Source organism: Leguminivora glycinivorella, chromosome 25 (genome assembly GCF_023078275.1).
Source record: "Leguminivora glycinivorella isolate SPB_JAAS2020 chromosome 25, LegGlyc_1.1, whole genome shotgun sequence".
NCBI lineage: Eukaryota > Metazoa > Arthropoda > Insecta > Lepidoptera > Tortricidae > Leguminivora > Leguminivora glycinivorella.
Window position 1 is genome coordinate 2,433,132 of NC_062995.1, and position 25,792 is coordinate 2,458,923.

General features: G+C 45.6%; 1 protein-coding gene across 1 annotated transcript in view; it reads right to left on the bottom strand.

Moving 5' to 3' along the window:
* LOC125239208 (catenin alpha-like) overlaps positions 1 to 25,792 on the bottom strand; it is a 32,774-nt gene that overhangs the window by 6,164 nt on the left and 818 nt on the right. Inside the window, exons 2-11 of the mRNA XM_048146731.1 lie at positions 23,977 to 24,146; positions 22,195 to 22,341; positions 20,432 to 20,598; positions 19,234 to 19,443; positions 17,777 to 17,912; positions 16,047 to 16,227; positions 14,371 to 14,455; positions 13,573 to 13,688; positions 11,390 to 11,507; positions 6,304 to 6,396 (exon numbers count right to left, since the gene is read on the bottom strand). Coding sequence (XP_048002688.1) covers positions 6,304 to 6,396; positions 11,390 to 11,507; positions 13,573 to 13,688; positions 14,371 to 14,455; positions 16,047 to 16,227; positions 17,777 to 17,912; positions 19,234 to 19,443; positions 20,432 to 20,598; positions 22,195 to 22,341; positions 23,977 to 24,142 — 1,419 coding nt within the window. The 5' untranslated portion in view covers positions 24,143 to 24,146. The remainder of the gene's footprint in view (positions 1 to 6,303; positions 6,397 to 11,389; positions 11,508 to 13,572; positions 13,689 to 14,370; positions 14,456 to 16,046; positions 16,228 to 17,776; positions 17,913 to 19,233; positions 19,444 to 20,431; positions 20,599 to 22,194; positions 22,342 to 23,976; positions 24,147 to 25,792) is intronic.

Below are 25,792 nucleotides of genomic sequence, written 5' to 3' on the forward strand. Positions count from 1 at the left end.
AGTTTCATAATAAAGAAAAAGTGAAAGGCTTTTTTGATCTTACAATTTTAATTGCGGATTAGAGTCGTTGTTTTGCGAACCGTGAATTTTAGGTAGTTCTGTGACAGCAAACAAATAGGTTAACATTTAATGGGCTCACGATAGATTGAGGAAAATGCCAGATAGCCACGTACCATTTGATGATTTAGATGTAAAGATAGCGAGTGTAATATTGAGAATGAGGATCTCAGTTCGGCTGGTCAGACCGTACCAGAGGCTTCACCGTAGTCGTAGCCCGTTAGAAGTCGGTATCTGCTGTGTGCAGTCCGTGGGTGCGCGATGCGCGGGGAGCTCTGGCGGAGGTCGGGTCTTGCAGAGACCGTAGAGTCACAGGGTTGACTCGGCGATCCCGTGGGGATGCGCGTAGTGTGTGGTTATGGTATAACCAATAGGCCACGAATGAGATACTTGTTTGGATTTTATGAAATTAAATGTGTTGAAGATTTTATTGTGAAAATGACAACATTTGGTACTCGGTTGTTTTGGCATTGCGTATAGTGTGTAAATAATGCTATCCATTTTATCAAATTTAAGATTTTATTGGGAAGAATAAATAACTAAATTGGAACTTGGTTGTTTTGGCATTGCGTATAGTGTGTAATAAATGCTATCCATTTCTTGAAATTTATAGTTTTGAAGGTTTTATTGTGAAGAATAACTAAATTGGCACTTGCTAATTAAACAACCGTTTTGGCACTACGTAATAGTGTGTAAATGCTATCTTAAAGTTTTTAACGTTGATCATTTTACTTTGAATTACCGAGTTTCTTTGAGATTTCGTCAGGAGTGACCGAACGGTGTACTTTGCGTGTCTATTATTGTTGCAGAGTAAAACACACGAGGACGTGTGTAAGCGCAGGAAGGCCGTGTCGGAGACAGACCGGATATTGGCACGGACAGTCAATTATAGCGCAGCGCGCGAAGAGTTGCAGCTGGACAGCTGACGTCACAACCAACCAGTTGTCCACCCAACCAGTTGTTGTCCCCACTTCGTGCGCTAGGACGGAGCCGGGATACCTGAGACCCAACACTCTCTGGCGGACCACGCTAGAGACAAGAAGTCTTAGAGCCTCCTCGGAACTGTCCACGCTATAATTGTTCTAAACCAAGTTGTTTACCTATCAGTTATTGTAAAATTTAAAGTGTGTAAAATAAATCGTTGATTACTATCGTCTTCGTCTCAATCCTCGATGACCCAGCAACGCCCCGATGTCTGAAAATGGTGCCAATCCTGACCTGTCCCCGACATACTTATATATAATAATATATATATAGTGCGGTCAGTTTTTTTGGACAAAGCGTAGGTATCCATTGTTCTCTTTTTTCATGACCAGGCCAAAGAAAACAGTAAAAAGTGAGCGTGCTAAAAATACAATTTTACTCAATAACTGTTAACAATCAATAAACAAATTAACTTTTTTTTTATATTATAGTAACATAATTCATAAAGTAGTAAGTAGTTACCTAATAATTTTCCAAATTGAAATAAATATATTTCGCAAATCTATTAGAGGTGAAACACATTAGTAGGAACAATGAAAATGGCACATCTGCGCGGTTAACTTTTTAGTCTATGATTGCGTCACCAAAATCGCGCAGCCTCGCTCCCGCTCGCGTGTTCGTAGAATATTCATCTGTCAGCCGATAATATTTGTTTGTGTACGTTAATAATGTAGGTATACGTTTGTAGTAGTGTGCGTGACAAAAATGTCGTCTATTTCTATTAAACAGCTGCCAATGATCGAAATTCAAATTAGTTGAACAATTTCCATTGAAAAAAAAAGTTTGTAATGCATCGGTCCGAATTGTGGATACTAGTTTTATCATCTTTTAGTAGATACAATTGAATGTAAAATTATTTATTTTGCCTGACACTCTTGAGTATTTTTTATGCCGTTATTTTAATTTTACAATATAATATTTGGAATATAGTGCTTATAATTATTAAATATAAAACATTTTTTAAATACTTTTTGATACAAAATCATACTTCATTGATTTGGAACAATGCTTTTTATCGGACCTACAGTCAACCAATTGGAACCCTAGGCCACTGTAGAACTATGTCATAGTAACGTTATAAATCAGATTGTAAGAAATCTCTTACTGCTTGTCATTTTGCATGGTTGTAGAGTGGCCTAGGGTTCCAATTGGTTGACTGTACATCCGACACTATCGGAAGCGTTTATCGGATGTAGGATGTCGATCTGACACCCGATATCGGATCGGATAATGTGAAAACGGCCTAAGGCGGATGTAGGACCGATATCCCATACATTGAAGCCGCCATCTTTGATTTTTGCCTTTGAAATCCTTCCGACATTTGCTACATGCACGACCGATGCGATGCATGCGAAATCAAACCTTATCGATATGGAAGTATGAGACGCGACGATTGCCGACTGGCTAGGATTTCCGAACGCACACGAATGCGCGCTCGGTCGCCGATTTGCGGCGGAGTGGGCCTAGACCTCGACGCGACGCCGCACTTGCGTCGCGCGAAGCGCAACAGCATTTTAAAACATTATTATTGTACAAATATAATTATAAATTAACCACATCAGCCCCCCCCCCCCCCCCCCGACCAAACCAAACCAAAACACACTACATTTTTGCATTTTTCCCCTCGCTAGGTCGGAAACACGCGTTTTGTCCTTCAATACCAGCAGGTAAAAACCCACTAAATTTGACCTTGAATATAGTCATATAGTGAATCTAGTGATGACGATATGTTTTACCACCTGTGGAACTCCTGGAAGCAGTGATAAACGCGTTTTTTGCGTTGTACTTTCCTCGCTATAGTGAGGGAAAATGTTGTTGTGTATCGTGGTTCAACTATAGAATACTTTCGCTTGCTCGTTTTTCAATTCCACACTCGCCGTTAAAATACAACTTTGCACTCTTGTATAACAAATAACTATGTATTTTATATTTTTGAATATATTTTTTCAGACTGGCACTTAAAAAGAGTTTAAACGTTTTTTTTTTCTAAAAACCTAAATTTTTCAACAAAGGTTTTACTTTTCACTTTTCGACATCTATCAATGAGAAAGGACCTTTTGTAGTAAGAAACAATACGATTTTTTTATGTAAAAACGATAATGTAAAAACGGCCTAAGGGTTACCAAGGCTCGATCGGCGCGCCTAGTGGACGCCAGGCTTAAATTGTCTGGTCTTGGTGTTTTAATAATTTTATGTGTTTATAGTCGTAATTTATTTGCGAAGTATTAATTTTATATCTGTATTTTTAAATTACACTATGTTGTGGTACCGGGAAGCATATTTTAACTTAAAAGGACGTAATGACAACATTTCATACCATGTTTCAGAAAATAAATAGTTTCGGAGTTTAAATTAAGTTTGCAGTGTTTGCACAATTTTATGAATAAAAATATTACTCTCGAAAATGTTTTATCAAATACGTACTTTACATTTTGTTCATTATGTTTACTACATGTACATTCTTAGCTATTATACTTATGTATTTCTTACATAATAATATTCATTTCCATATTTCTAATTAACTACGCGCCTGCTTTAGAGTGCTTTAAATTTTAACAAATCAATGCATCCTTTGGTCGGGGGCTGGGGCCTCTCAACTCAAGGTCGCCGGCGCCGTGGTCGCGGGGCGTGGGGCGCGGGGTGGGGCGCCGCGGATCTCGTTCATTCAATTCCGCTTGCATGTGTTGCGGACAGAGCGAGTATATTATACGTACGCGGCGAGCACACATACAAGCCGCACGGCAACGCCATCTAGTAATGTTCGACTTTAAACGTCCATGTGACGTTATAGGTTTAGTGCGTGAAAGCTAAAACAGATGTCGCAAGATGTTGCAGTTTGATGACTATTTCGACGTAGGATACTGATAAGAGTTTTGTTGGCCACGCCGCGTGGCTACTGGCGCCATCTAGCTCTTTGAGTGTGGATTAAATTTAGCCTACAGGTCTAGAATACTTAGGACGGCGCCCATTTTTAGTATGGGATTAGGTATCTGTACTAGTATTATTTGATCTGTGTTTTTGTTGAAAATAGAAGTTTAAAATGACTTTTGCACCGGCTGCTCAAAACTGCTGCCATGTTAACTCTACTAGAGCAAAGGAAATATTGCAAACTTGAACAGACAGATGTATCCACTTTCTCAGCTTATTACAATGCAATAAGGTGAAAAAGTGGATACATCTCTTTGTAGTCGACTGAACAAACGAACATAGCCAGAGATAGTAAAAAGTCAAAATACGAGGGTTAAACCACATAACATAATTCACCACACCAAAGCGAAAAAAAAAAGCAAACTATCAAACAAGTCAAAATACGAGGGCTGATTGAAAAGTTCGCGGCTTAAGTATGAAATCAAAACCAAAGTTTTTTTATAATATTTTTATTTCTCTACGTAGTCCCCGTTAAGATCTTTGCACTTATTCCATCTGGATTCCAAAGCCATTATACCACTTTAAAAAAAAAATCCTCCAGGCCTTCAAAATAGGTATCCACTTCAGCTTGGACCTCGTCGTTGGTCAAAAATTTCTTACCACCCATGTGTTTTTTTTAAGTTTGGAAATAAATGGAAGTCCGATGGTGCCAAATCGGGTGAATAAGGCAGATGCGGCAATAATTCAAACCCGCAATTATGAATTTCTGCCATTGACTTTAGTGACGTATGCACGCGTGCATTGTCCAGCACGGGAAGCATGGTCGCGCGATAGATGATAAAATATCAGGCCGTCCCTACCGCACTTACAAATAGTGCGATAGGGACGGCCTCCTATTTTATCGTCTATCGCGCGACCATGCTTCCCGTGCTGGTGGAAAAGAACTTTCTTTGTCAGCACTCCAGGTCTTTTTACTTTCAAAGTCGACGTAAAAGTCGACGTAATCGACGTAAAAGTTCGCAATAATAGTCCGAGTTTATAGTCGTACCTTTTTGGAGATAGTCAACCATTATTACACCCTTTGCGTCCCAGAACACTGATGCCATAACTTTATTTGCCGACAAAATGGCCTTTGCCTTTTTGGGTGGCGGAGATCCAGCACGAACCCACTGTTTTGATTGCTGTTTAGTCTCGGGCGTATAGTGGTAGACCCATGTCTCATCCATAGTAACATATCTGTCCAAATAGTCTTGAGGGTCAGCTTCATACAGGTCTAGACAGTCGCGTGAAATTGTTAGACGAGTGATTTTTTGTTCCACTGAAAGGAGCTTTGGAACCCATCTCGCCGACACCTTGGAAAACCCTAATTCGTTAACTATAATATTTTGAGTTTTTTCACAGGAGATGCCTACGATGTCGGCTATTTCTCTCACTTTTAACCGTCGGTCTTGGATTATCATTTTGCATACAGTTGCCACATTATTTGGATTGGTCGCAGTAGTTGGCCTCCGGAGCGAGGGTCATCTGCGATACTGACTCGTCCCCGCTTGAATTCAGCTGCCCACTTTTTTACCATCGTATATGATGGACCGGATTGCCCTAATGTACACTGCATATCTTCATAAATTTGTTTCGCAGTCAATCCTTTTCTATGAAGATATTTAATTACATCACGTTGCTCCAAATTGACCATTGTGAAAAAACTGCTTACACGTATTTTTAAATGAGAGGAAAAACTTATTTTAAAATATTGCATTTAATTAAAATTTCGCGGGATGACAACTAAATAATGACAGTTCAAAATGACGGCAGGAAAAAGAAACTAAGTTTTTTTTTTAATGGTCAGGCCGCGAACTTTCCAATCAGCCCTCGTAGTCACCAAAGTAATTCAGCTAGTGATGACGTGATTTGATAACGTTGCCTCGGACGAGGCAAGTCTCGACCCAGAGAGCAGTTTACGATGGGACCTTGGGGGCCCGGGGCTCGGCGCCTCTATAAAGATTTGGCGTCTCGTTTGGTAGATGTGACGGGTGACAAAAGGGCTGGCCAGTATTTTGCTCAGAGAATAAGCATCGCCATTCAGCGAGGCAATGCGGCCAGCCTTTTGGGCACGCTGCCTGTTGGTGGCGACTTGCAGGGTGTTTTTGAGTTGTAGGTGTGTGTGTGTTTTTTTTTTTTTTTTAGTATGTACTTTTAGGTTTAGTTTATTGACGATGCATGTTGCGGATTTTCCATTTTCTTACTTTTTGACGAAGCTTGTAGCTAATAACGGATTTTGTATTCAGTTGACGAAGCCTGCGTTGCGGATTTGAGAATATGGTCGAGGCAAGATTGTATTTGGAAACCTTTTTATGCATTTTTATTTTATTTTATTGTAACTTTGTGTAACTTTACCTGAGGACATAGCGCCTCGATCTGGCCGGCGGCGTGGCGAACCATCTTGACGCCATCTTCGTTATTCGACATCGAGCACACCAGGTTCGCCACCTGTAATCAAATATTCTATTAGGTACTGTTATAGTATGAATTAAATATTAAATATTATAGGACATTCTTACACAGATTGACTGAGGCCCACGGTAAACTCAAGATGGCTTATGTTGTGGGTACTCAGACAACGATATATATAATATCCATGACTCAGGAACAAATATCTGTACTCATCACAGAAATAAATGCCCTTACCGGGATTCGAACCCGGCACCGTGGCGTAGCAGGCAGGGTCACTACAGACTGCGCCAGACCGGTCGTCAAATTTCTGGATGATGGATGGATGAATTTTCTGAAATGATTTTATCATTCGGGCTTCAAGTTGTTAAAATCAGCACTATAAATTAAATTTTAGACGACCGGTCTGGCTCAGTTGGTGACCCTGCCTGCTAAGCCGCGGTTCTGGGTTCGAATCCCGGTAAGTGCATTTATTTGTGTGATTAGCACAGATATTTGTTCCTGAGTCATAGATGTTTTCTATGTATGTAAGTATGTATTTATCTATTTAAGTATGTGTACGCTTAGCACCCATAGTACAAGCTTTGCTTAGTTTGGGGCTAAGTTGATCTGTGTAAGGTGTCCCCAATATTTATTTATTTATTTATTACGTCAGCTGCCGGGAAGGGTTTACAGGCTGATGACATGAGGCAGATTGCTCGGCCGCATGCCTCGGCCGAGCGCGTGTACACTCGCCGCGCTCGCAGCCTGCCTCGCGGCTCGCTGTGTTGGCTAGTATCGAGCGGCGCTACCTCGGCCAGCTTGTTGGCGTGCTCGGTGAACACGAGGCGCGTGTACACTCGCCGCGTGAGCAGCCTGCCTCGCGGCTCGCTGTGTTGGCTAGTATCGAGCGGCGCTACCTCGGCCAGCTTGTTGGCGTGCTCGGTGAACACGAGGCGCGTGTACACTCGCCGCGTGAGCAGCCTGCCTCGCGGCTCGCTGTGTTGGCTAGTATCGAGCGGCGCTACCTCGGCCAGCTTGTTGGCGTGCTCGGTGAACACGAGGCGCGTGTACACTCGCCGCGTGAGCAGCCTGCCTCGCGGCTCGCTGTGTTGGCTAGTATCGAGCGGCGCTACCTCGGCCAGCTTGTTGGCGTGCTCGGTGAACACGAGGCGCGTGTACACTCGCCGCGCTCGCAGCCTGCCTCGCGGCTCGCTGTGTTGGCTAGTATCGAGCGGCGCTACCTCGGCCAGCTTGTTGGCGTGCTCGGTGAACACGAGGCGCGTGTACACTCGCCGCGTGAGCAGCCTGCCTCGCGGCTCGCTGTGTTGGCTAGTATCGAGCGGCGCTACCTCGGCCAGCTTGTTGGCGTGCTCGGTGAACACGAGGCGCGTGTACACTCGCCGCGTGAGCAGCCTGCCTCGCGGCTCGCTGTGTTGGCTAGTATCGAGCGGCGCTACCTCGGCCAGCTTGTTGGCGTGCTCGGTGAACACGAGGCGCGTGTACACTCGCCGCGTGAGCAGCCTGCCTCGCGGCTCGCTGTGTTGGCTAGTATCGAGCGGCGCTACCTCGGCCAGCTTGTTGGCGTGCTCGGTGAACACGAGGCGCGTGTACACTCGCCGCGTGAGCAGCCTGCCTCGCGGCTCGCTGTGTTGGCTAGTATCGAGCGGCGCTACCTCGGCCAGCTTGTTGGCGTGCTCGGTGAACACGAGGCGCGTGTATACTCGCCGCGTGAGCAGCCTGCCTCGCGGCTCGCTGTGTTGGCTAGTATCGAGCGGCGCTACCTCGGCCAGCTTGTTGGCGTGCTCGGTGAACACGAGGCGCGTGTACACTCGCCGCGCTCGCAGCCTGCCTCGCGGCTCGCTGTGTTGGCTAGTATCGAGCGGCGCTACCTCGGCCAGCTTGTTGGCGTGCTCGGTGAACACGAGGCGCGTGTACACTCGCCGCGCTCGCAGCCTGCCTCGCGGCTCGCTGTGTTGGCTAGTATCGAGCGGCGCTACCTCGGCCAGCTTGTTGGCGTGCTCGGTGAACACGAGGCGCGTGTACACTCGCCGCGCTCGCAGCCTGCCTCGCGGCTCGCTGTGTTGGCTAGTATCGAGCGGCGCTACCTCGGCCAGCTTGTTGGCGTGCTCGGTGAACACGAGGCGCGTGTACACTCGCCGCGCTCGCAGCCTGCCTCGCGGCTCGCTGTGTTGGCTAGTATCGAGCGGCGCTACCTCGGCCAGCTTGTTGGCGTGCTCGGTGAACACGAGGCGCGTGTACACTCGCCGCGCTCGCAGCCTGCCTCGCGGCTCGCTGTGTTGGCTAGTATCGAGCGGCGCTACCTCGGCCAGCTTGTTGGCGTGCTCGGTGAACACGAGGCGCGTGTACACTCGCCGCGCTCGCAGCCTGCCTCGCGGCTCGCTGTGTTGGCTAGTATCGAGCGGCGCTACCTCGGCCAGCTTGTTGGCGTGCTCGGTGAACACGAGGCGCGTGTACACTCGCCGCGCTCGCAGCCTGCCTCGCGGCTCGCTGTGTTGGCTAGTATCGAGCGGCGCTACCTCGGCCAGCTTGTTGGCGTGCTCGGTGAACACGAGGCGCGTGTACACTCGCCGCGTGAGCAGCCTGCCTCGCGGCTCGCTGTGTTGGCTAGTATCGAGCGGCGCTACCTCGGCCAGCTTGTTGGCGTGCTCGGTGAACACGAGGCGCGTGTACACTCGCCGCGTGAGCAGCCTGCCTCGCGGCTCGCTGTGTTGGCTAGTATCGAGCGGCGCTACCTCGGCCAGCTTGTTGGCGTGCTCGGTGAACACGAGGCGCGTGTACACTCGCCGCGTGAGCAGCCTGCCTCGCGGCTCGCTGTGTTGGCTAGTATCGAGCGGCGCTACCTCGGCCAGCTTGTTGGCGTGCTCGGTGAACACGAGGCGCGTGTACACTCGCCGCGCTCGCAGCCTGCCTCGCGGCTCGCTGTGTTGGCTAGTATCGAGCGGCGCTACCTCGGCCAGCTTGTTGGCGTGCTCGGTGAACACGAGGCGCGTGTACACTCGCCGCGTGAGCAGCCTGCCTCGCGGCTCGCTGTGTTGGCTAGTATCGAGCGGCGCTACCTCGGCCAGCTTGTTGGCGTGCTCGGTGAACACGAGGCGCGTGTACACTCGCCGCGTGAGCAGCCTGCCTCGCGGCTCGCTGTGTTGGCTAGTATCGAGCGGCGCTACCTCGGCCAGCTTGTTGGCGTGCTCGGTGAACACGAGGCGCGTGTACACTCGCCGCGCTCGCAGCCTGCCTCGCGGCTCGCTGTGTTGGCTAGTATCGAGCGGCGCTACCTCGGCCAGCTTGTTGGCGTGCTCGGTGAACACGAGGCGCGTGTACACTCGCCGCGTGAGCAGCCTGCCTCGCGGCTCGCTGTGTTGGCTAGTATCGAGCGGCGCTACCTCGGCCAGCTTGTTGGCGTGCTCGGTGAACACGAGGCGCGTGTACACTCGCCGCGTGAGCAGCCTGCCTCGCGGCTCGCTGTGTTGGCTAGTATCGAGCGGCGCTACCTCGGCCAGCTTGTTGGCGTGCTCGGTGAACACGAGGCGCGTGTACACTCGCCGCGTGAGCAGCCTGCCTCGCGGCTCGCTGTGTTGGCTAGTATCGAGCGGCGCTACCTCGGCCAGCTTGTTGGCGTGCTCGGTGAACACGAGGCGCGTGTACACTCGCCGCGCTCGCAGCCTGCCTCGCGGCTCGCTGTGTTGGCTAGTATCGAGCGGCGCTACCTCGGCCAGCTTGTTGGCGTGCTCGGTGAACACGAGGCGCGTGTACACTCGCCGCGTGAGCAGCCTGCCTCGCGGCTCGCTGTGTTGGCTAGTATCGAGCGGCGCTACCTCGGCCAGCTTGTTGGCGTGCTCGGTGAACACGAGGCGCGTGTACACTCGCCGCGTGAGCAGCCTGCCTCGCGGCTCGCTGTGTTGGCTAGTATCGAGCGGCGCTACCTCGGCCAGCTTGTTGGCGTGCTCGGTGAACACGAGGCGCGTGTACACTCGCCGCGTGAGCAGCCTGCCTCGCGGCTCGCTGTGTTGGCTAGTATCGAGCGGCGCTACCTCGGCCAGCTTGTTGGCGTGCTCGGTGAACACGAGGCGCGTGTACACTCGCCGCGTGAGCAGCCTGCCTCGCGGCTCGCTGTGTTGGCTAGTATCGAGCGGCGCTACCTCGGCCAGCTTGTTGGCGTGCTCGGTGAACACGAGGCGCGTGTACACTCGCCGCGTGAGCAGCCTGCCTCGCGGCTCGCTGTGTTGGCTAGTATCGAGCGGCGCTACCTCGGCCAGCTTGTTGGCGTGCTCGGTGAACACGAGGCGCGTGTACACTCGCCGCGTGAGCAGCCTGCCTCGCGGCTCGCTGTGTTGGCTAGTATCGAGCGGCGCTACCTCGGCCAGCTTGTTGGCGTGCTCGGTGAACACGAGGCGCGTGTACACTCGCCGCGTGAGCAGCCTGCCTCGCGGCTCGCTGTGTTGGCTAGTATCGAGCGGCGCTACCTCGGCCAGCTTGTTGGCGTGCTCGGTGAACACGAGGCGCGTGTACACTCGCCGCGTGAGCAGCCTGCCTCGCGGCTCGCTGTGTTGGCTAGTGAGCATTTCGTTTTTTTTTGCCACTTTTATAAAGTGTGATATTTTTGAAAAAAAAAATGCTTCATTATTTTTAAATCGGGACTTAATCGCGTATAACTACATATTAAACTGACCTCCAACGTTTCAAGGACGGCGTTGAAAATAATGATGTGTAATAATCGTGAAAGTTTAAATCAGTGTTTTAAAAAAAATGCTGTTTCTAGTCAGAATTACTAGCTTTTTCAATCCTAGTAGTAAAAAAAATTGTCCCATAAGATTTTTTCTTATTTTGTTACCATTTTCCGTACATGTTGTATGGGGTAACAAAAGAGGAAAGTAACAAAAATGTATGGAAATTCTGGGAAACTTTTTGTCTCCCAGTTAGATTGAAAGTACTCGTGATTCTGAGTACAATTGACCTAAAATTCCCTAAAACAATCAAATTTTTATTATTGGCAAAAAAAAAAAAGAAATGCGCTAGTATCGAGCGGCGTTACCTCGACCAGTTTGTTGGCGTGTTCGGTGAACACGGCGGCGTACTCCTCAACCTCCTTCTCGTGCCCGTTGCGCGCCGCCTCCATCAGAACCAGCAGGGGCACATTGCTTTCCAGGAAACTTAAAAAAAAAAAATTAGTAGTAGTAACTCTTTATTGTACAAAAACACATTAAAAATAACATACATTGAGATGCGAAGTACAAAGGCGAACTTATCCCATAGAGGGATTTCTTCCAGTTAACCTTTGAGTAAATGAGAGGAAAGAGTTAAAGAGAGTAACAAAATCTAGCAATTTGTACAACAAGGTACCATAAAGACAATGGATAAAAATCTATATATAGTTATAGGATAAACATAACTATATCACACAAAAAGGAATGAGAAAAATACACTAAGTTGAAAAGAAACACAAAATACATTTACATATACAGCAACAAAGGCAATTTAGTCAGATAACCACAGCTTCTTTAGCTTCTCCTAAATGTCTTACCCAAAATGACTTATTCCGTCTATTGTCCTTTGTGTCGTCGGCAACCCGAACCCTCCTTGGCACTTGTGCACTCCTTTTTACTGTGTATTTAACACAGCAAAAGGGAATGTACAAGTTTCTAATGGGGTGGCAACGCGCATGTGACACTCTGACTTGCAGGCGTCCATAGGTTACGGTGACCGCTTTCCATCAGGCGGGCCGTACGCTTGTTTGCCACCGACGTAGTATATAAAAAAATGAGTTTTGGCCTCCAACACCATACAGTATGGCCACTCCCGCAGAAACTCCCACCCCCTCTCGGTTACCTCACAGTTACCGTCTGTCAAAAACGCGAACAGTCGACCTGTCATATCTCACTCATACAAGCATGGTACGCGTTCACCTACACGAGCTTAGAATGTGGGCTAGGAACGCGCCTCTTTCATATATTTGACTGGCTTTTTTTCCGTGGCTTCGTCCGCGTACATAAGTAATTTTCAAAATTATAAGGAATTTTCAAAATTCACCTCCTAAGGGTATAAACCCTTAGGAGGTGAATTTTGAAAATTCCTTTATTAGTGCTCCTCTACACTTTATAAGGAACCTACGTACCAAATTTTGAATCTCTAGGACCAACGGTTTCGGCTGTGCGTTGATAGGTAATTAGGTATGTCAGTCAGTCAGTTTCTTCTTTTATCCATACTAAAATGGGAAAGTGTGTATGTCTGTTTGTTTGTCCGTCTTTCACGCCAACACGGAGCGACGAATTGTCGTTATTTTTTAAATGGTGATAGTTGAAGGGATGGAGAGTGACATAGGCTAGTATTATATAATTTATTGAAATTAATTTCCATAGAGTAGGTACCTAATCTGTTAATATTTTTTTTGTTGAATACTTTTGCTTATTAAATTGTATCTTGTTTTTTAATGCATGTTAATTATAAGATGTAATGTTTTGAAAAGAAGTGGCCCGCCGAGTTTCTTGCCGGTCCCATAGTGGATACCCCCCTCCAACTGAGGGGGGACTGAAATCTTCTCGAGGCTGAGGCGTAGGGTTAGAGCCGGCGTAGCTTTATTTGACGTTCATAAGCGCATTGTAATATGTCTACTTGGAAAATAAATATTTCATTTCATATTTGATGTGTCCGAGATGTGTTACTGTGAAATGACGACCGGTCTGGCGCAGTCGGTAGTGACCCTGCCTGCTGCGCCGCGGTCCCGGGTTCGAATCCCGGTAAGGGCATTGATTTGTGTGATGAGCACAGATATTTGTTCCTGAGTCATGGATGTCTTCTATGTATATAAGTATTTATATATTTTAAATATCGTTGTCTGAGTACCCATAACACAAGCCTTCTTGAGCTTACCGTGGGCCTCAGTCAATCTGTGTAAGGGACCGGTCACATCAGAGCGTCGCGTGTCTCGGGGCGCGCAACGGACGTCCGCGCCACGCCACCTGAGTGTAATTCAAAAGCGTCTCCTCAGTACATTTGGTATAGGAAGGACGTAAGACGCGCCCCAGGTGGCGTGGCGGCGGCGTGGCGCGCCCCTTACGTCCTTCCTATACCAAATGTACTGAGGAGACGCTTTTTGAATTACACTCAGGTGGCGTGGCGCGGACGTCCGTTGCGCGCCCCGAGACACGCGACGCTCTGATGTGGCCGGTACCTAAGAATGTCCTTATACTATTTATTTATTATTATAAATATAGTTACCTGTCAGAGACGTGGTCGACCACGGCTTTGCGAAGCTGCCTGCGGAGATCACGGGTCTTTCGGCACATGTTCTCGATGGCGCGCTCCAGGCCTGAAGACTGCTCCGGTTTACCAGCCTGTTATACACAAACAAAATTATAAAATATATAGTTTTTTTTTAATGGGATAGGAGGCAAACGAGCAGACAGGTCGCCTGATGGTAAGCGATCACCGCCGCCCATGGACACCCGAAACACCAGAGGTGTTGGAGGTGCGTTGCCGGCCTTTTAAGATGGGTGTACGCTCTTTTCTTGAAGATTTGAAGGTCGTATCGGTCCGGAAATACCGCAGGCGACAAGTCATTCCACAGTTTAGCTGTGCGGGGCAGGAAGTTTCTGGAGAAACGCACAGTTGAGGACTGCCAGCCTATAGCTTGAAGAACTCAAGTTTAAATTAAATGTTGACGACCGGTCTGGCTCAGTCAGTAAATATTTTTTTTAAGTTAATATTTAAGGATAAGACCGCCTGTTGTCTGCCTCTATTTATAATCATTTGTTTTGTCTCCACTGTATCTTTTGCTGAGGTGTGCCAATAAAGAGTATTCTATCTATCTATCTATATTTGGTTTAATTCAAATAGGGTAAACTCGCCTCATTACCCCGCCCCCTCGCCGCCTCGGGGGGGTGACCCGCCTAATTCGGTGATACAAGCATTGAAGCACTATTCCGAAAGACGATTTTTGGTTAGGCGTGTCACCGAATGAGGCGAGTTTACCCTACCAGGAAAAATAACAAATAGGTATTATGAGAGAATACATACGTTGGTCATGTACTCGTGGAGCAAATCCTGCAGCGCCTGACGCACCGCGTTGCATTCAGCCACGATGCGCTCGCGGCGTTCATCCCTGCAACAATATAAATAAATAAATATTGGACACCTTACACAAATCAACCTAGCCTACCTAGTCCCAAACTAAGCAATTACTTTGGGGCTAGGTTGATTTGTGTATGGTCTAGTCCTCAACCTGATCCTATATGATCTCCAGGCTCTCTTTCAGAGTATGGTCCTCAGCAGACATGATAGACTCCAGACATTCTTCTAGGGTCTGTTCTTCAGAAGAGCCAGAGAATCCATGTCCATACCTCTGTATACCTGATGCAGTCCTATCTTATATGACAGACCCCAGGCTTTTGTTCAGCGAAAGTCAGTTATCGCCGGAAGATCAGCGCTGACCCTGTGGTTAGCATTACGCTGAGGCGGGACCATTTCGTGGTAAACAATTATATCAATGTGTTTTTTTTTCTCTTTGTTTTTTAATTATTATTTTTTCTTTTAACTTTTGAATGTGCTTGTATTGTTTTATATGTGTTGTATGTTGTTTATCACGAATAAATGATTGACTTTGAATTTGAATTTTATGATAGACTCTAGACGTTTCTCCAGGGTCTATTCCTCAGAAAAAGCTAGAAGTTCCATGATATTATGTACCTGGTACGGGAACTATCCTATATGATAGACCCCAGGCTTCTCTTCAGCAAGGGTCTAGTCAGCAGCAGATATGATAGACTTCCGACGATTCTCCAGGGTCTGATCCTCAACAGACCTACGGGTTCCATGAGATTGTAGACCCCAAGATTTAGTCCTTAGCAGATATTTCTCCAGGGTCTGATCCTGACCCAGAGGATCCATGAGTCTGTACCTGGTGCAGGAGCTGTCAGCCATGAGCGCCGCTCCAGAGATGACGGACTCCAGACGCTCCTCCAGCGAAGGTCGGGTCCTCAACTCGGAGTAGGCCAGGGGTTCCATGACCATAGCTGTATACCTGATCCTATATTTAGGCTTTCAGAGTTTGGTCTTCAGCAGATATGATAGACTATAGATGTTGCATTCAGGATCTGTTCTTCAGAAGAGCCAGAGGATCCATGTCCATACCTCTGTATACCTGTAGGCCTAGCACATGATGGCCGCGGGAGTATGTCGCCGCGAGATAGACTACCTGTCCTTATGTCATTAATACAATTAGACAAAGACGTGTCATCTATCTCGCGGCGACATACTCCCGCGGCCATCATGTGCTAGGCCTACTGATGCAGAATCTATCCTATATGATAGACCCCAGGCTTCTCTTCAGCGAAGGTTTGATCCTAGTTTGTTATGATAGACACTAGACGTTTCTCCAGGGTCTGATCCTCATCAGACCCAGAGGTCCCATGAGTCTGTACCTGGTGCAAGAGCTGTCAGCCATGAGCGCCGCTCCAGAGATGATGGACTCCAGACGCTCCTCCAGCGAAGGTCGGGTCCTCAACTCGGAGTAGGCCAGGGGTTCCATGACCATAGCTGTATACCTGATCCTATATTTAGGCTTTCAGAGTTTGGTCCTCAGCAGATATGATAGACTATAGATGTTGCATTCAGGATCTGTTCTTCAGAAGAGACACTAGACGTTTCTCCAGGGTCTGATCCTCATCAGACCCAGAGGTCCCATGACTCTGTACCTGGTGCAGGAGCTGTCAGCCATGAGCGCCGCCCCAGAGATGATGGACTCCAGACGCTCCTCCAGCGAAGGTCGGGTCCTCAACTCGGAGTAGGCGAGGGGTTCCATGACCATGCGCTCGTCGAAGTCGTCTAACGCTTGAGCTAGCTCGCCGGGACCTTCGACCGGGGGACGGGCGTTGCCTAAAAAAATAAATTGTAATTAGACTAAAAATCGAAATAAGATGTCATATATTAAAGAAAAAATGACGAGCACCACCAGTGGTGAAGGCCGGATTCGAACCGGCGTCTTTTAGCAATCCGGGCCAAACGCCATCACCCCTAGGCCACCTCGCCACAGCGGAAGCCGTCGAAATTTCTCTTCTATATGTCATCTTTGTAAGACTAGGCGTCTTTGACCAACTCTAAGGGCAAAGTTGCGTATAGATGGCAGCACCAGTCTCTCTAGCTATATCGCAAACCTGTAAAGGTTTCGTATAGGAGGTGCAAGCACCTACTGCTTGCCCTTAGAGTTGGTCAAAGACGCCTAGTCTTACAAAGATGACATATAGAAGAGAAATTTCGACGGCTTCCGCTGTGGCGAGGTGGCCTAGGATGGCGTTTGGCCCGGATTGCTAAAAGACGCCGGTTCGAATCCGGCCTTCACCACTGGTGGTGCTCGTCATTTTTTCTTTAATATATGACATCTTATTTCGATTTTTAATTTATATATAGTAGTGTGACTACATAAAAAAACACAAATCAGAATATTTGTTAAAATAATTTGATTTGTTCCCATAGTTGCGTGTAATTAGACTAGCTTTTAGACTTAAGACTAGCTTCGCTCGAGTTAAATTCGTAAATTGTGGGATCCATATAAACTTCCAACCATTTCTGGGAAGTGGGGGGTTAGGAAAAGACAAAGTAGCCTATGTCACTCTCCATCCCTTCAACTATCTTCAGTTAAAAGATCATGTCAATCCGTCGCTCCGTTTTGCCGTGAAAGACGGACAAACAAACAGACACACACACTTTCCCATTTATAATATTAGTATTAGTATGGACTAGCTTTTGCCCGCGGTTTGCACGCGTTAAATTCGAAAATTGCGGAATGCTCCAAACAAACTTCCACCCCGCATTTTAGGGAAGTGGGGGGTTAGAAAGAGACAAAAAGTAGCCTATGTCACTCTCCATCCCTTCAACTATCTCCACTTAAAAGATCACGACAATCCGTCGCTCCGTTTTGCCGTGAAAGACGGACAAACCAACAGACACACACACTTTATAAGTAGTCATATTTGACCTTGATAAAATGTCAGCTGCCGCTCTGTTGGGTTAAGATTGTTAAGAAATTGCAAAATGAAATTGTATATTTATAGTTTTTAAGCATTATTTAAGAGATTTGTGATTGTTTTAATTTTAGACATTTTTCTATGAAATACATACATACATACATGCAATCACGCCTGTATCCCATAAAGGGGTAGGCAGAGCACATGAAACTACTAAAGCTTCAGTGCCACTCTTGGCAAATAAGGGGTTGAAAGAAAACGTAACTGTGGCATTGCAGTGACAGGTTGCCAGCCTCTCGCCTACGCCACAATTTAACCCATATCCCATAGTCGCCTTCTACGACACCCACGGGAAGAAAGGGGGTGGTGAAATTCTTAACCCGTCACCACACGGGCAAATGAATGCTGGCTATGAAATAAATTTATCTTATCTTACTAATAATTATATTTTATAAGATTACCTCCAGCAGGTGTTGTGTTGGGTAGGGCTCTGCCTTGGGCCACGCAGGCTATGGTGTCGACGGCGGAGCACACGGCACGTAGGACGTAGTCTCGGTTGGCCTTGGCGGCCGCCAGTTCGGGGTGGCGTACGTACACCTGGCAATTAAATAAATCAATATTACAGTTTTAACATATTTTTAAATTAAAGGAAAAATTCACACCTCCGGCAGGACTCGAACCTGCGACCTTTGGCCTTGCCGGGGCCATCGCGCTTCCAACTGCGCCACGGAGGCCTGCTGGATGTGTGCGAATTTATCCATGCCTTCCCTCAATTCTCAACCGCCTTAGGGTGGCGTTTAGCATTATTTTTCCATTTTTCCTTTAATTTAAAAATATGTAATATCGCTCGCAGACGTTTCTGCATGATAAAAAACAAATTACAGTTTTAAGTTTTAATACTGTTCAATTAAAAAAAGGCACAATACTGAAGCTATGTAGATCAGTACAGCTTGACAAAAAAATAGTAGAAATTGAACTAATTATTTTAATACCTAAACTACCGAACATACCGCTAGCAACTATTATGGCAAACGGACTCGCCGCTACATCACACTGCGATTACTTAACACATTAGGTACATTACAAGACGAATGTCGAAGTAAAAACATCTTTAAATCAAATACTAATAAGTTGTTATTAGGTACAAAGCCAGAATCACAGAATATATAAAAGTACCTACAAGTAAATGACCTTGGAAGCCTTGAGGATTTCAACTACACAGTGCTACTGAACTGTAGTGCTCAAGTTTGCCTCAGTTTTCTATGAAGTGTCATACAACACAGCGGCTAACTTGTTTGAAACATACTCCGATTCGCAACTACGGTGCCACTAACCTGTAGCACTCAAGTTTGCCTTATTTTTGTATGTATCTTCATACAAACCAGCGGCCAACTTGTTTGAAACATACTCCGATTCTCAACTAGACAGTGCCACTGACCTGTAGCACTCAAGTTTGCCTAAGTTTTTTATGCATCTTCATACACCTCAACGGCCAACTAAATTCTTTAGTTTTCACTGACCTTGGAAGCAGTCAGCAGCAGCAGTCAGCGTTTCTTCAGCACAGCCCTGGCCGCAGCCAGTTCATCCTTCATCCTTGGCTCCTTGAGCTCGTATTGGTGGCAGCTTTCAAGTTAGCCTAACACAGCCAACTTGTGTGAAACATACTCTACTTCTCAGCTAGACAGTGCTACTGACTTGTAGCACTCCAGTTTGCCTCAGTATATTAAATATTTTCATACAAACCGGCGGCCAACTTGTTTCAAACTGCCATTTAAAGGAGTTTGAGGAGTATGATGAGTGTTTTGGTTAGTGTCTGATCTTGGACAGTGCCACTGACCTGTAGCAAGTAGTAGTCAAGTTTGCCTCGGTTTTCTATGAAGTGTCGTATAAACCAACAGCCAACTTGAGTCACACTGACCTTTGAAGCAGTCAGCAGCATGGTGGAGTGTTTCTTCAGTACAGCCCTGGCCGCAGCCAGTTCTTCCTTCATCCTGGGCTCCTTCAACTCGTGCTGACGGCGCGCGGCGGCGGCGGCCAGCTCAGCAGCCGAGCGCCCGAGCTGGCGCGAGCACTCGACTAGCTCGGATTGGGAGGAGGCTGACTTTAGCTTGTCTAGGTCGGTTTCCACCTGTGGAGAAAGAGGAATATAAATACAAGTCGCAAATAAAACTACAGTCTTATTCAGTTACATGTAAATTAACAAGAAATAACCACAAAATTAAAATTTTGAAAAAAACCCCCAACCGCGACATTGTGTTAGTAATTAGTTTATGTTTAAACATTTTATCATAAAGGTTTCACAAATAGTGTACCTTTTTAATAGTAGTCATTTTTTTAAAATAAACCTTACCAATTACGATATTGCCCGTGCACGTGCCCGTGTGGTGACGGGTTAAGAATTTCACCACCCCCTTTCTTCCCGTGGGTGTCGTAGAAGGCGACTGTGAGATATGGGTTAAATTGTGGCGTAGGCGAGAGGCTGGCAACCTGTCACTGCAATGTCACAGTTTCGTTTTCTTTCAACCCCTTATTTGCCAAGAGTGGCATTGAAACCTGAGTAGTTTTATGTGCTCTGCGTACCCCTTCATGGGACACAGGCGTGATTGTATGTATGTACGTATGTAATTACGATATATTTGTATAAATCAGATTTGGCCTATTTAACTTCTAACACCGATTTAGTATAAAAATCGATCTATAATATTTTTTTTATTATTTTTCCCAGAGTCAGAGAACCATTGTCTATCCACATATATTAATATCCCGTTAAAAGAAAAATTCATGCATTTAAGGGTTAAATCTAAAAAAACCGTATAAAAGTATTAACTGCTTTGCAAATTTTGAGATTTCGTACTTTAGAAAGAAACGTATTTCAGAAAAAAAACTTTTTTTTCACGGTTTTTTTTTTCAAGCCAGAAAAAAAAAACTGTTTTTTTGCAACCCTACACTAGCTGCACTGGTACTTACAGCTCGGTGGCGGGAGAGAAGTTGGTGGACACACAGTCAGCCAGGATCAGGAGACTCACAGCTGAGAGCAGGTTCCTAGCAGCTCGCTCCAACAGTGAGACTTTTCAGAGAATCCTCCGGGAGTCAACACTAGCTGCACTGGTACTCACAGCTCGGTGGCGGGACAGTAGTTGGTGGACGTCCACACAATCAGCCAAGATCAGGAGACGGGTTACAGCAGACAGCAGGTTCCGGGCAGCTCGGACCATCGAAGAGCGGACAGCTGAGGCGCAGGGCTCTTCGGAGAACTCGCGCGCTGCGAGACTCATGGCCGCACCTGAAAATAACGATATGTGTAAGCGCGTTTTAAGATTATTCGATCCGATATCGGATGTGTGAAGGTTTCCAAAGGCAAACATCAAAGATGGCGGCTTATACACCGTGTTTTTTTTTTGTTTTCCCGTAAACTTCGACACGCAGTTAGGTTCATCATCAGGAACCAGCCTGTATATTGCTTTTTGTTAAATTCGAAAAAAATTCGAATTTTTGCCTTTCCCTACATAATAAATGGATTAATTAGTGTGAAAGGACCTTAATCACAACTCGGACACTGGCGATTAAATATATGAAAGAGTCGCGTTTCTAGCACACAGTCTAAGCTCGTGTAGGTGAACGCGTACTATGCTTGTGTGAGTGAAATATGACAGGTCGACTGTTCGCGTTTTTGACAGACGGTAACTGTGAGGTAACCGAGAGGGGGTGGGCGGCACTTTCAGCGGGGAGCGGGAGTGGCCATACTGTACGATAGTACTCTTTATTATACTGTGCCTTAATTATAACGTCAAAGACACTGTCAAGTGTTTGACGGCACATGTCAAAACAAATAACATTAGGAAGTGGTAAGGGATGCCACACATGTGTTCAGTAATTTTTTTTTTTAATAATTCGATAATCATAATAGTTAAGACTGGCTAATTTCTTAGAGAAATTGATTGTATCTGAACTAAAGAATTTTCCCTTAAAGTTAACGGAATTCAATAAAAACATGGTGTATATGGAATGTCCTACATCCGATATTGGATCGAATAATGTGAAACCTGGCACTAGCCTGAGTGCACACTATTATTGGGCGTTGTGCGCGGCGTGCATATCAAAACAATTAAAGCTCATACAAGTGTACTAAGTCGACACTGCGTAGGGTGTGTTAGAGAGTGGGGGGGTTAGAAAGAGACAAAAGGTAGCCTACGTCACTCTCCATCCCTTCAACTATCTCCACTTAAAAAATCACGTCAATCCGTCGCTCCGTTTTGACAAACAGACACGCACACTTTATAAGTACTCATATTTGACCTTGATAAAATGTCAGCTGCCGCTCTGTTGGGTTAATAAATTGTGACTGCCTTTTGGTTTATAAAGTACTAGCTTTTGCCCGCGGCTTCTCACGCGTTAAATTCGAAAATTGCGGAATGCTCCATACATACTTACACCCCCCCCACCCCCACCCCACCCCCCCCCATTTTAGGGAATTGGGAGTTAGAAAGAGACAAAAGGTAGCCTATGTCATTCTCCATCCCTTCAACTATATCCACTTAAAAAATCACGTCAATTCGTAGCTCCGTTTTGCCGTGAAAGATGGACAAACAAACACTTTCCCATTTATAATATTAGTATGGATTCTATCTATATCTATATAGCCTTTTCTTCTGAACATGGTCTGGTGTTTATGGTCGTTTGTTTAGATGAAATCGCGTAGTTCAGTGTGCCTGTTGGCAAAGGCCCAGCTCTTTCCAGTATTTCTTCTGCCTGGCCAGTCTAGTCCAGAAAGGCCCTACAGTGGTTATGATTTCGTCCTCCCATCGTTTGAGTGGTGGGCGTTGAGCTCTTGATCCATTTCTAGAAGAGAGATTAGTATGCATTATTCCTCAATACTCACCAGCCTTCCTGACCTCCTCCACAGCAGCCAGCATTTCCCTGGTAATCTCAGGGTTCTCATAGGCGATAGTCTGCCCTCGTTCGATGAAAATCTCAGTCGCTCGCTCCACTGTGGCCACGAGAGCGCTTGCACGCTTGGACTTGCCAGCTGAAATTATAGTTAACTTATTGGCAATTAAAGTTTTAATGAAATGAATGAAATGATATCTTTAATATTTCAGACAGACGTCCATATTTACACAAAATATTAGTAAAACAATAACACAATAAAAATAAAATTAAAGAACAATAAATTAAAACATCTTACGCTAGAGTTAGTAGAACACATAATGCTCGTTAGATCTCACATGCATTGACATCCAATGAGTAATAAGAGGGCCATCAACCCTTTCTGCAATCACCCTCAGGAGAGTGTTGGTGCTGTCCCTGACGCGCTGCCACAATGACGCCACCCTCTTACGCAACACTGCGTGGAAGCCATCCGTGTTCCACTCGGCGAACATTCCCGACGCGCTGCAGCGCCAGGGCAGCCCCAACAATCCCCTGAAGGCATTGTTATATTGAACACGCAGAGCACTAAAAGTTCTTTTGGTATAGTTACTCCACAGGTTGCACGTGTACAGGTTTTGACAGTAAGTTTTAAACAGTGTTAACTTCACCTCTCGGGAACAGCGCGCAAGCTTTAAATAAAAAAACTCTTAAAGATCTCCAAGACGAAGAGCAAGGGATATAATTCCTAATTATGCAACTAACCTAACCTTAGGGGTATCCTAGCCTATGTATGATATTAGATTTTAGGCACTGGTCCCACCGAGAGCTAGTAAGTAGTAGTTGTCCATTAATTACCGGGCACCCGGTATAGCCTATCTCCATGCAATGTAATAAAAATTAAACTTGCATACAGGTTCTTGAACCGTGTAAACGGCCCTAAATAAAATAAATAAATATTATAAGACATTCTTACACAGATTGACTGAGTCCCACGGTAAGCTCAAGAAGGCTTGTGTTGTGGGTACTCAGACAACGATATATACTTTGTCAAACAAGTCTGTCAGTAAATAAGAACAAAGAAAACTATATGCATCCTTTTCTTTAGGGTGCTATAGAAAAGGATACCTATAGTTTTCTTTGTTCTTATTTACTGACAGACTTGTTTGACAGAGTATACATAATATACAAATACTTATATACGCAGAAAACATCCATGACTCAGGAACAAATATCTGTGCTCATCACACAAATAAATGCCCTTACCGGGATTCTACCCAGGACCGCGGCGTAGCAGGCAGGGTCACTACGCGCTAGGCCACACTGGTCGCCTAATAGTTATTTGCTTATTTGTTATACAAGGGGGCAAAGTTATATTTTAACGCCGAGTGTGGAATTGAAAAACGAGCAAGTGAAAGGATTCTATAGTTGAACCACGAGCGAAGTGAGTGGTTCGAGAATAGAATCCTGAACTTGCGAGTTTTTTAACACACGAGAAGTAAAATACATTTGCACCCGAGTGTAACACAAAACTTTTCCTCTCACTATAGCGAGGAAACTACAACGCAAAAAATGCGTTTATCACTGCTTCCAGTAGTTCCACAGGTGGTAAATCATCGTTATTACTAGATTCACCTAATTTTATCAATTTTAAAGCAGTTAATTTGACTTTATTCAAGGTCAAACTACTTTACCCACTAGTGGATAAAATGCGTTTTTACCCGCTGGTATTGAAGGACAAAACACGTGTTTCCGAGCTAGTGAGAGGAAAATAAAAAAAATAATCTCCACTCACGTCTCTTCTTCTTCGCCTGTTTGTCCTTGCTGTTCACAAGCGTCGTCACCTGGAGCACCAGGGGCTCCAGGGTCCGCTCCACGGACGTGGTCCGGATCTCCAGGTTCTTGGGGTCCCATTTGAGGGTTATGCCCCCGGACGGCAGGGTTCCGTAGGTGTCCGTCATGGTGCTGTGGAATTGAAATAAAATAAAATAAATAAAAAATTAAAATTTTGAAAAAACCCCCGACTGCGACATAGTAGACCGATTTTCATGAAACATGGCTAAGAACACTCCCGACTAACTCAGCTTTCAGACAAAAAAAAAATCGAAATCGGTTCATCCGTTCGGGAGCTACGATGCCACCGACAGACAGACACACACACAGACAGACAGACAAACAGACGGACGGACGGACGGACGGACGGACGGACGGACGGATGGACAGACGGACAGACAGACAGACACGTCAAACTTATAACACCCCTTTGTTTTTGCGTCGGGGGTTATAAAAAGCCTTTTATTCTAATTGCACATATTACAATATAACATTAATTTTTGTTTAATTATGCTGGTGCATTAGATATAAGTGCTGGTAGCCTAGTGGTAAGAGCGTGTGACTTTCGATCCGGAGGTCGCGGGTTCGAACCCAGGCTCGTACCACTGAGTTTTTCGGAACATATGTGCGAAATATCATTTGATATTTGCCAGTTGCTTTTCGGTGAAGGAAAACATTGTGAGGAAACCGGACTAATTCCAATACGGCCTAGGTACCCTTCGGGTTGGAAGGTCAGATGGCAGTCACTTTTGTAAAACTAACTAAAACTAGTGCCTACGCCAAATCTTGGGATTAGTTGTCAAAGCGGACCCCAGGCTCCCATGAGCCGTGGCAAATGCCGGGAGAACGCAAGGAGGATGATGATGCTGGTGCATTGACAGCTAGTCTAAGAAAAAAATGTACCTCAGACTCAGAACCATGTAGAAATAGGTATGGTGGCCTAGATGGCATTACACCTTTGGGAGACGCTCGGCTAGATGGGGTTAATATTAATATTTGACTTTTTTTTTTTTTTTTTTTTTTTTTTTTTTAACACATATCAAGCTATATGGGCCAAATTGTCAAAACTGAGGTTTAAAAGTTGTAAGCTTGTGTCGAGAGATGGCAGTCTATGCACTGTGATTACATATTTTACTTTGACAGTAACTCTCTATAATACTTGATCCTCTTTGATAAAATGGAGTATAAATAAGCCAAAAAGTTACCAAAAGTATCTTGTGTCTTAAAAAAGTATTTAAAAGATATGTATTCCCGAACTGGAACCTCCGAGTATCTTGAATTTTGTATTTCAGATAGGATTACGGTATTTTGGGTACTAATACAGATTAGGGTATTTTGTATGTCTCAGTTACTGTACCCCTGATATGGGCATTTTCATAATTTGAGTCCCCCAAATTAGCAAAATTGGTAACAAAAATTAACTTATTGTCAATTTTGTGACAATTTTATTAAGCATAAAATCTGTGTAAAAATGTACTTTTTTCACATTCTGAATGTAGATTATCACTTAAAGTTTATGTAATTAACACAAAAACAATATTTTTATTAAAACTTCATGCTTAATTCGACGACCGGTCTGGCGCAGTCGGTAGTGACCCTGCCTGCTACGCCGCGGTCCCGGGTTCGAATCCCGGTAAGGGCATTTATTTGTGTGATGAGCACAGATATTTGTTCCTGAGTCATGGATGTTTTCTATGTATATAAGTATTTGTATATTATATATATCGGTGTCTGAGTACCCACAACACAAGCCTTCTTGAGCTTACCGTGGGGCTCAG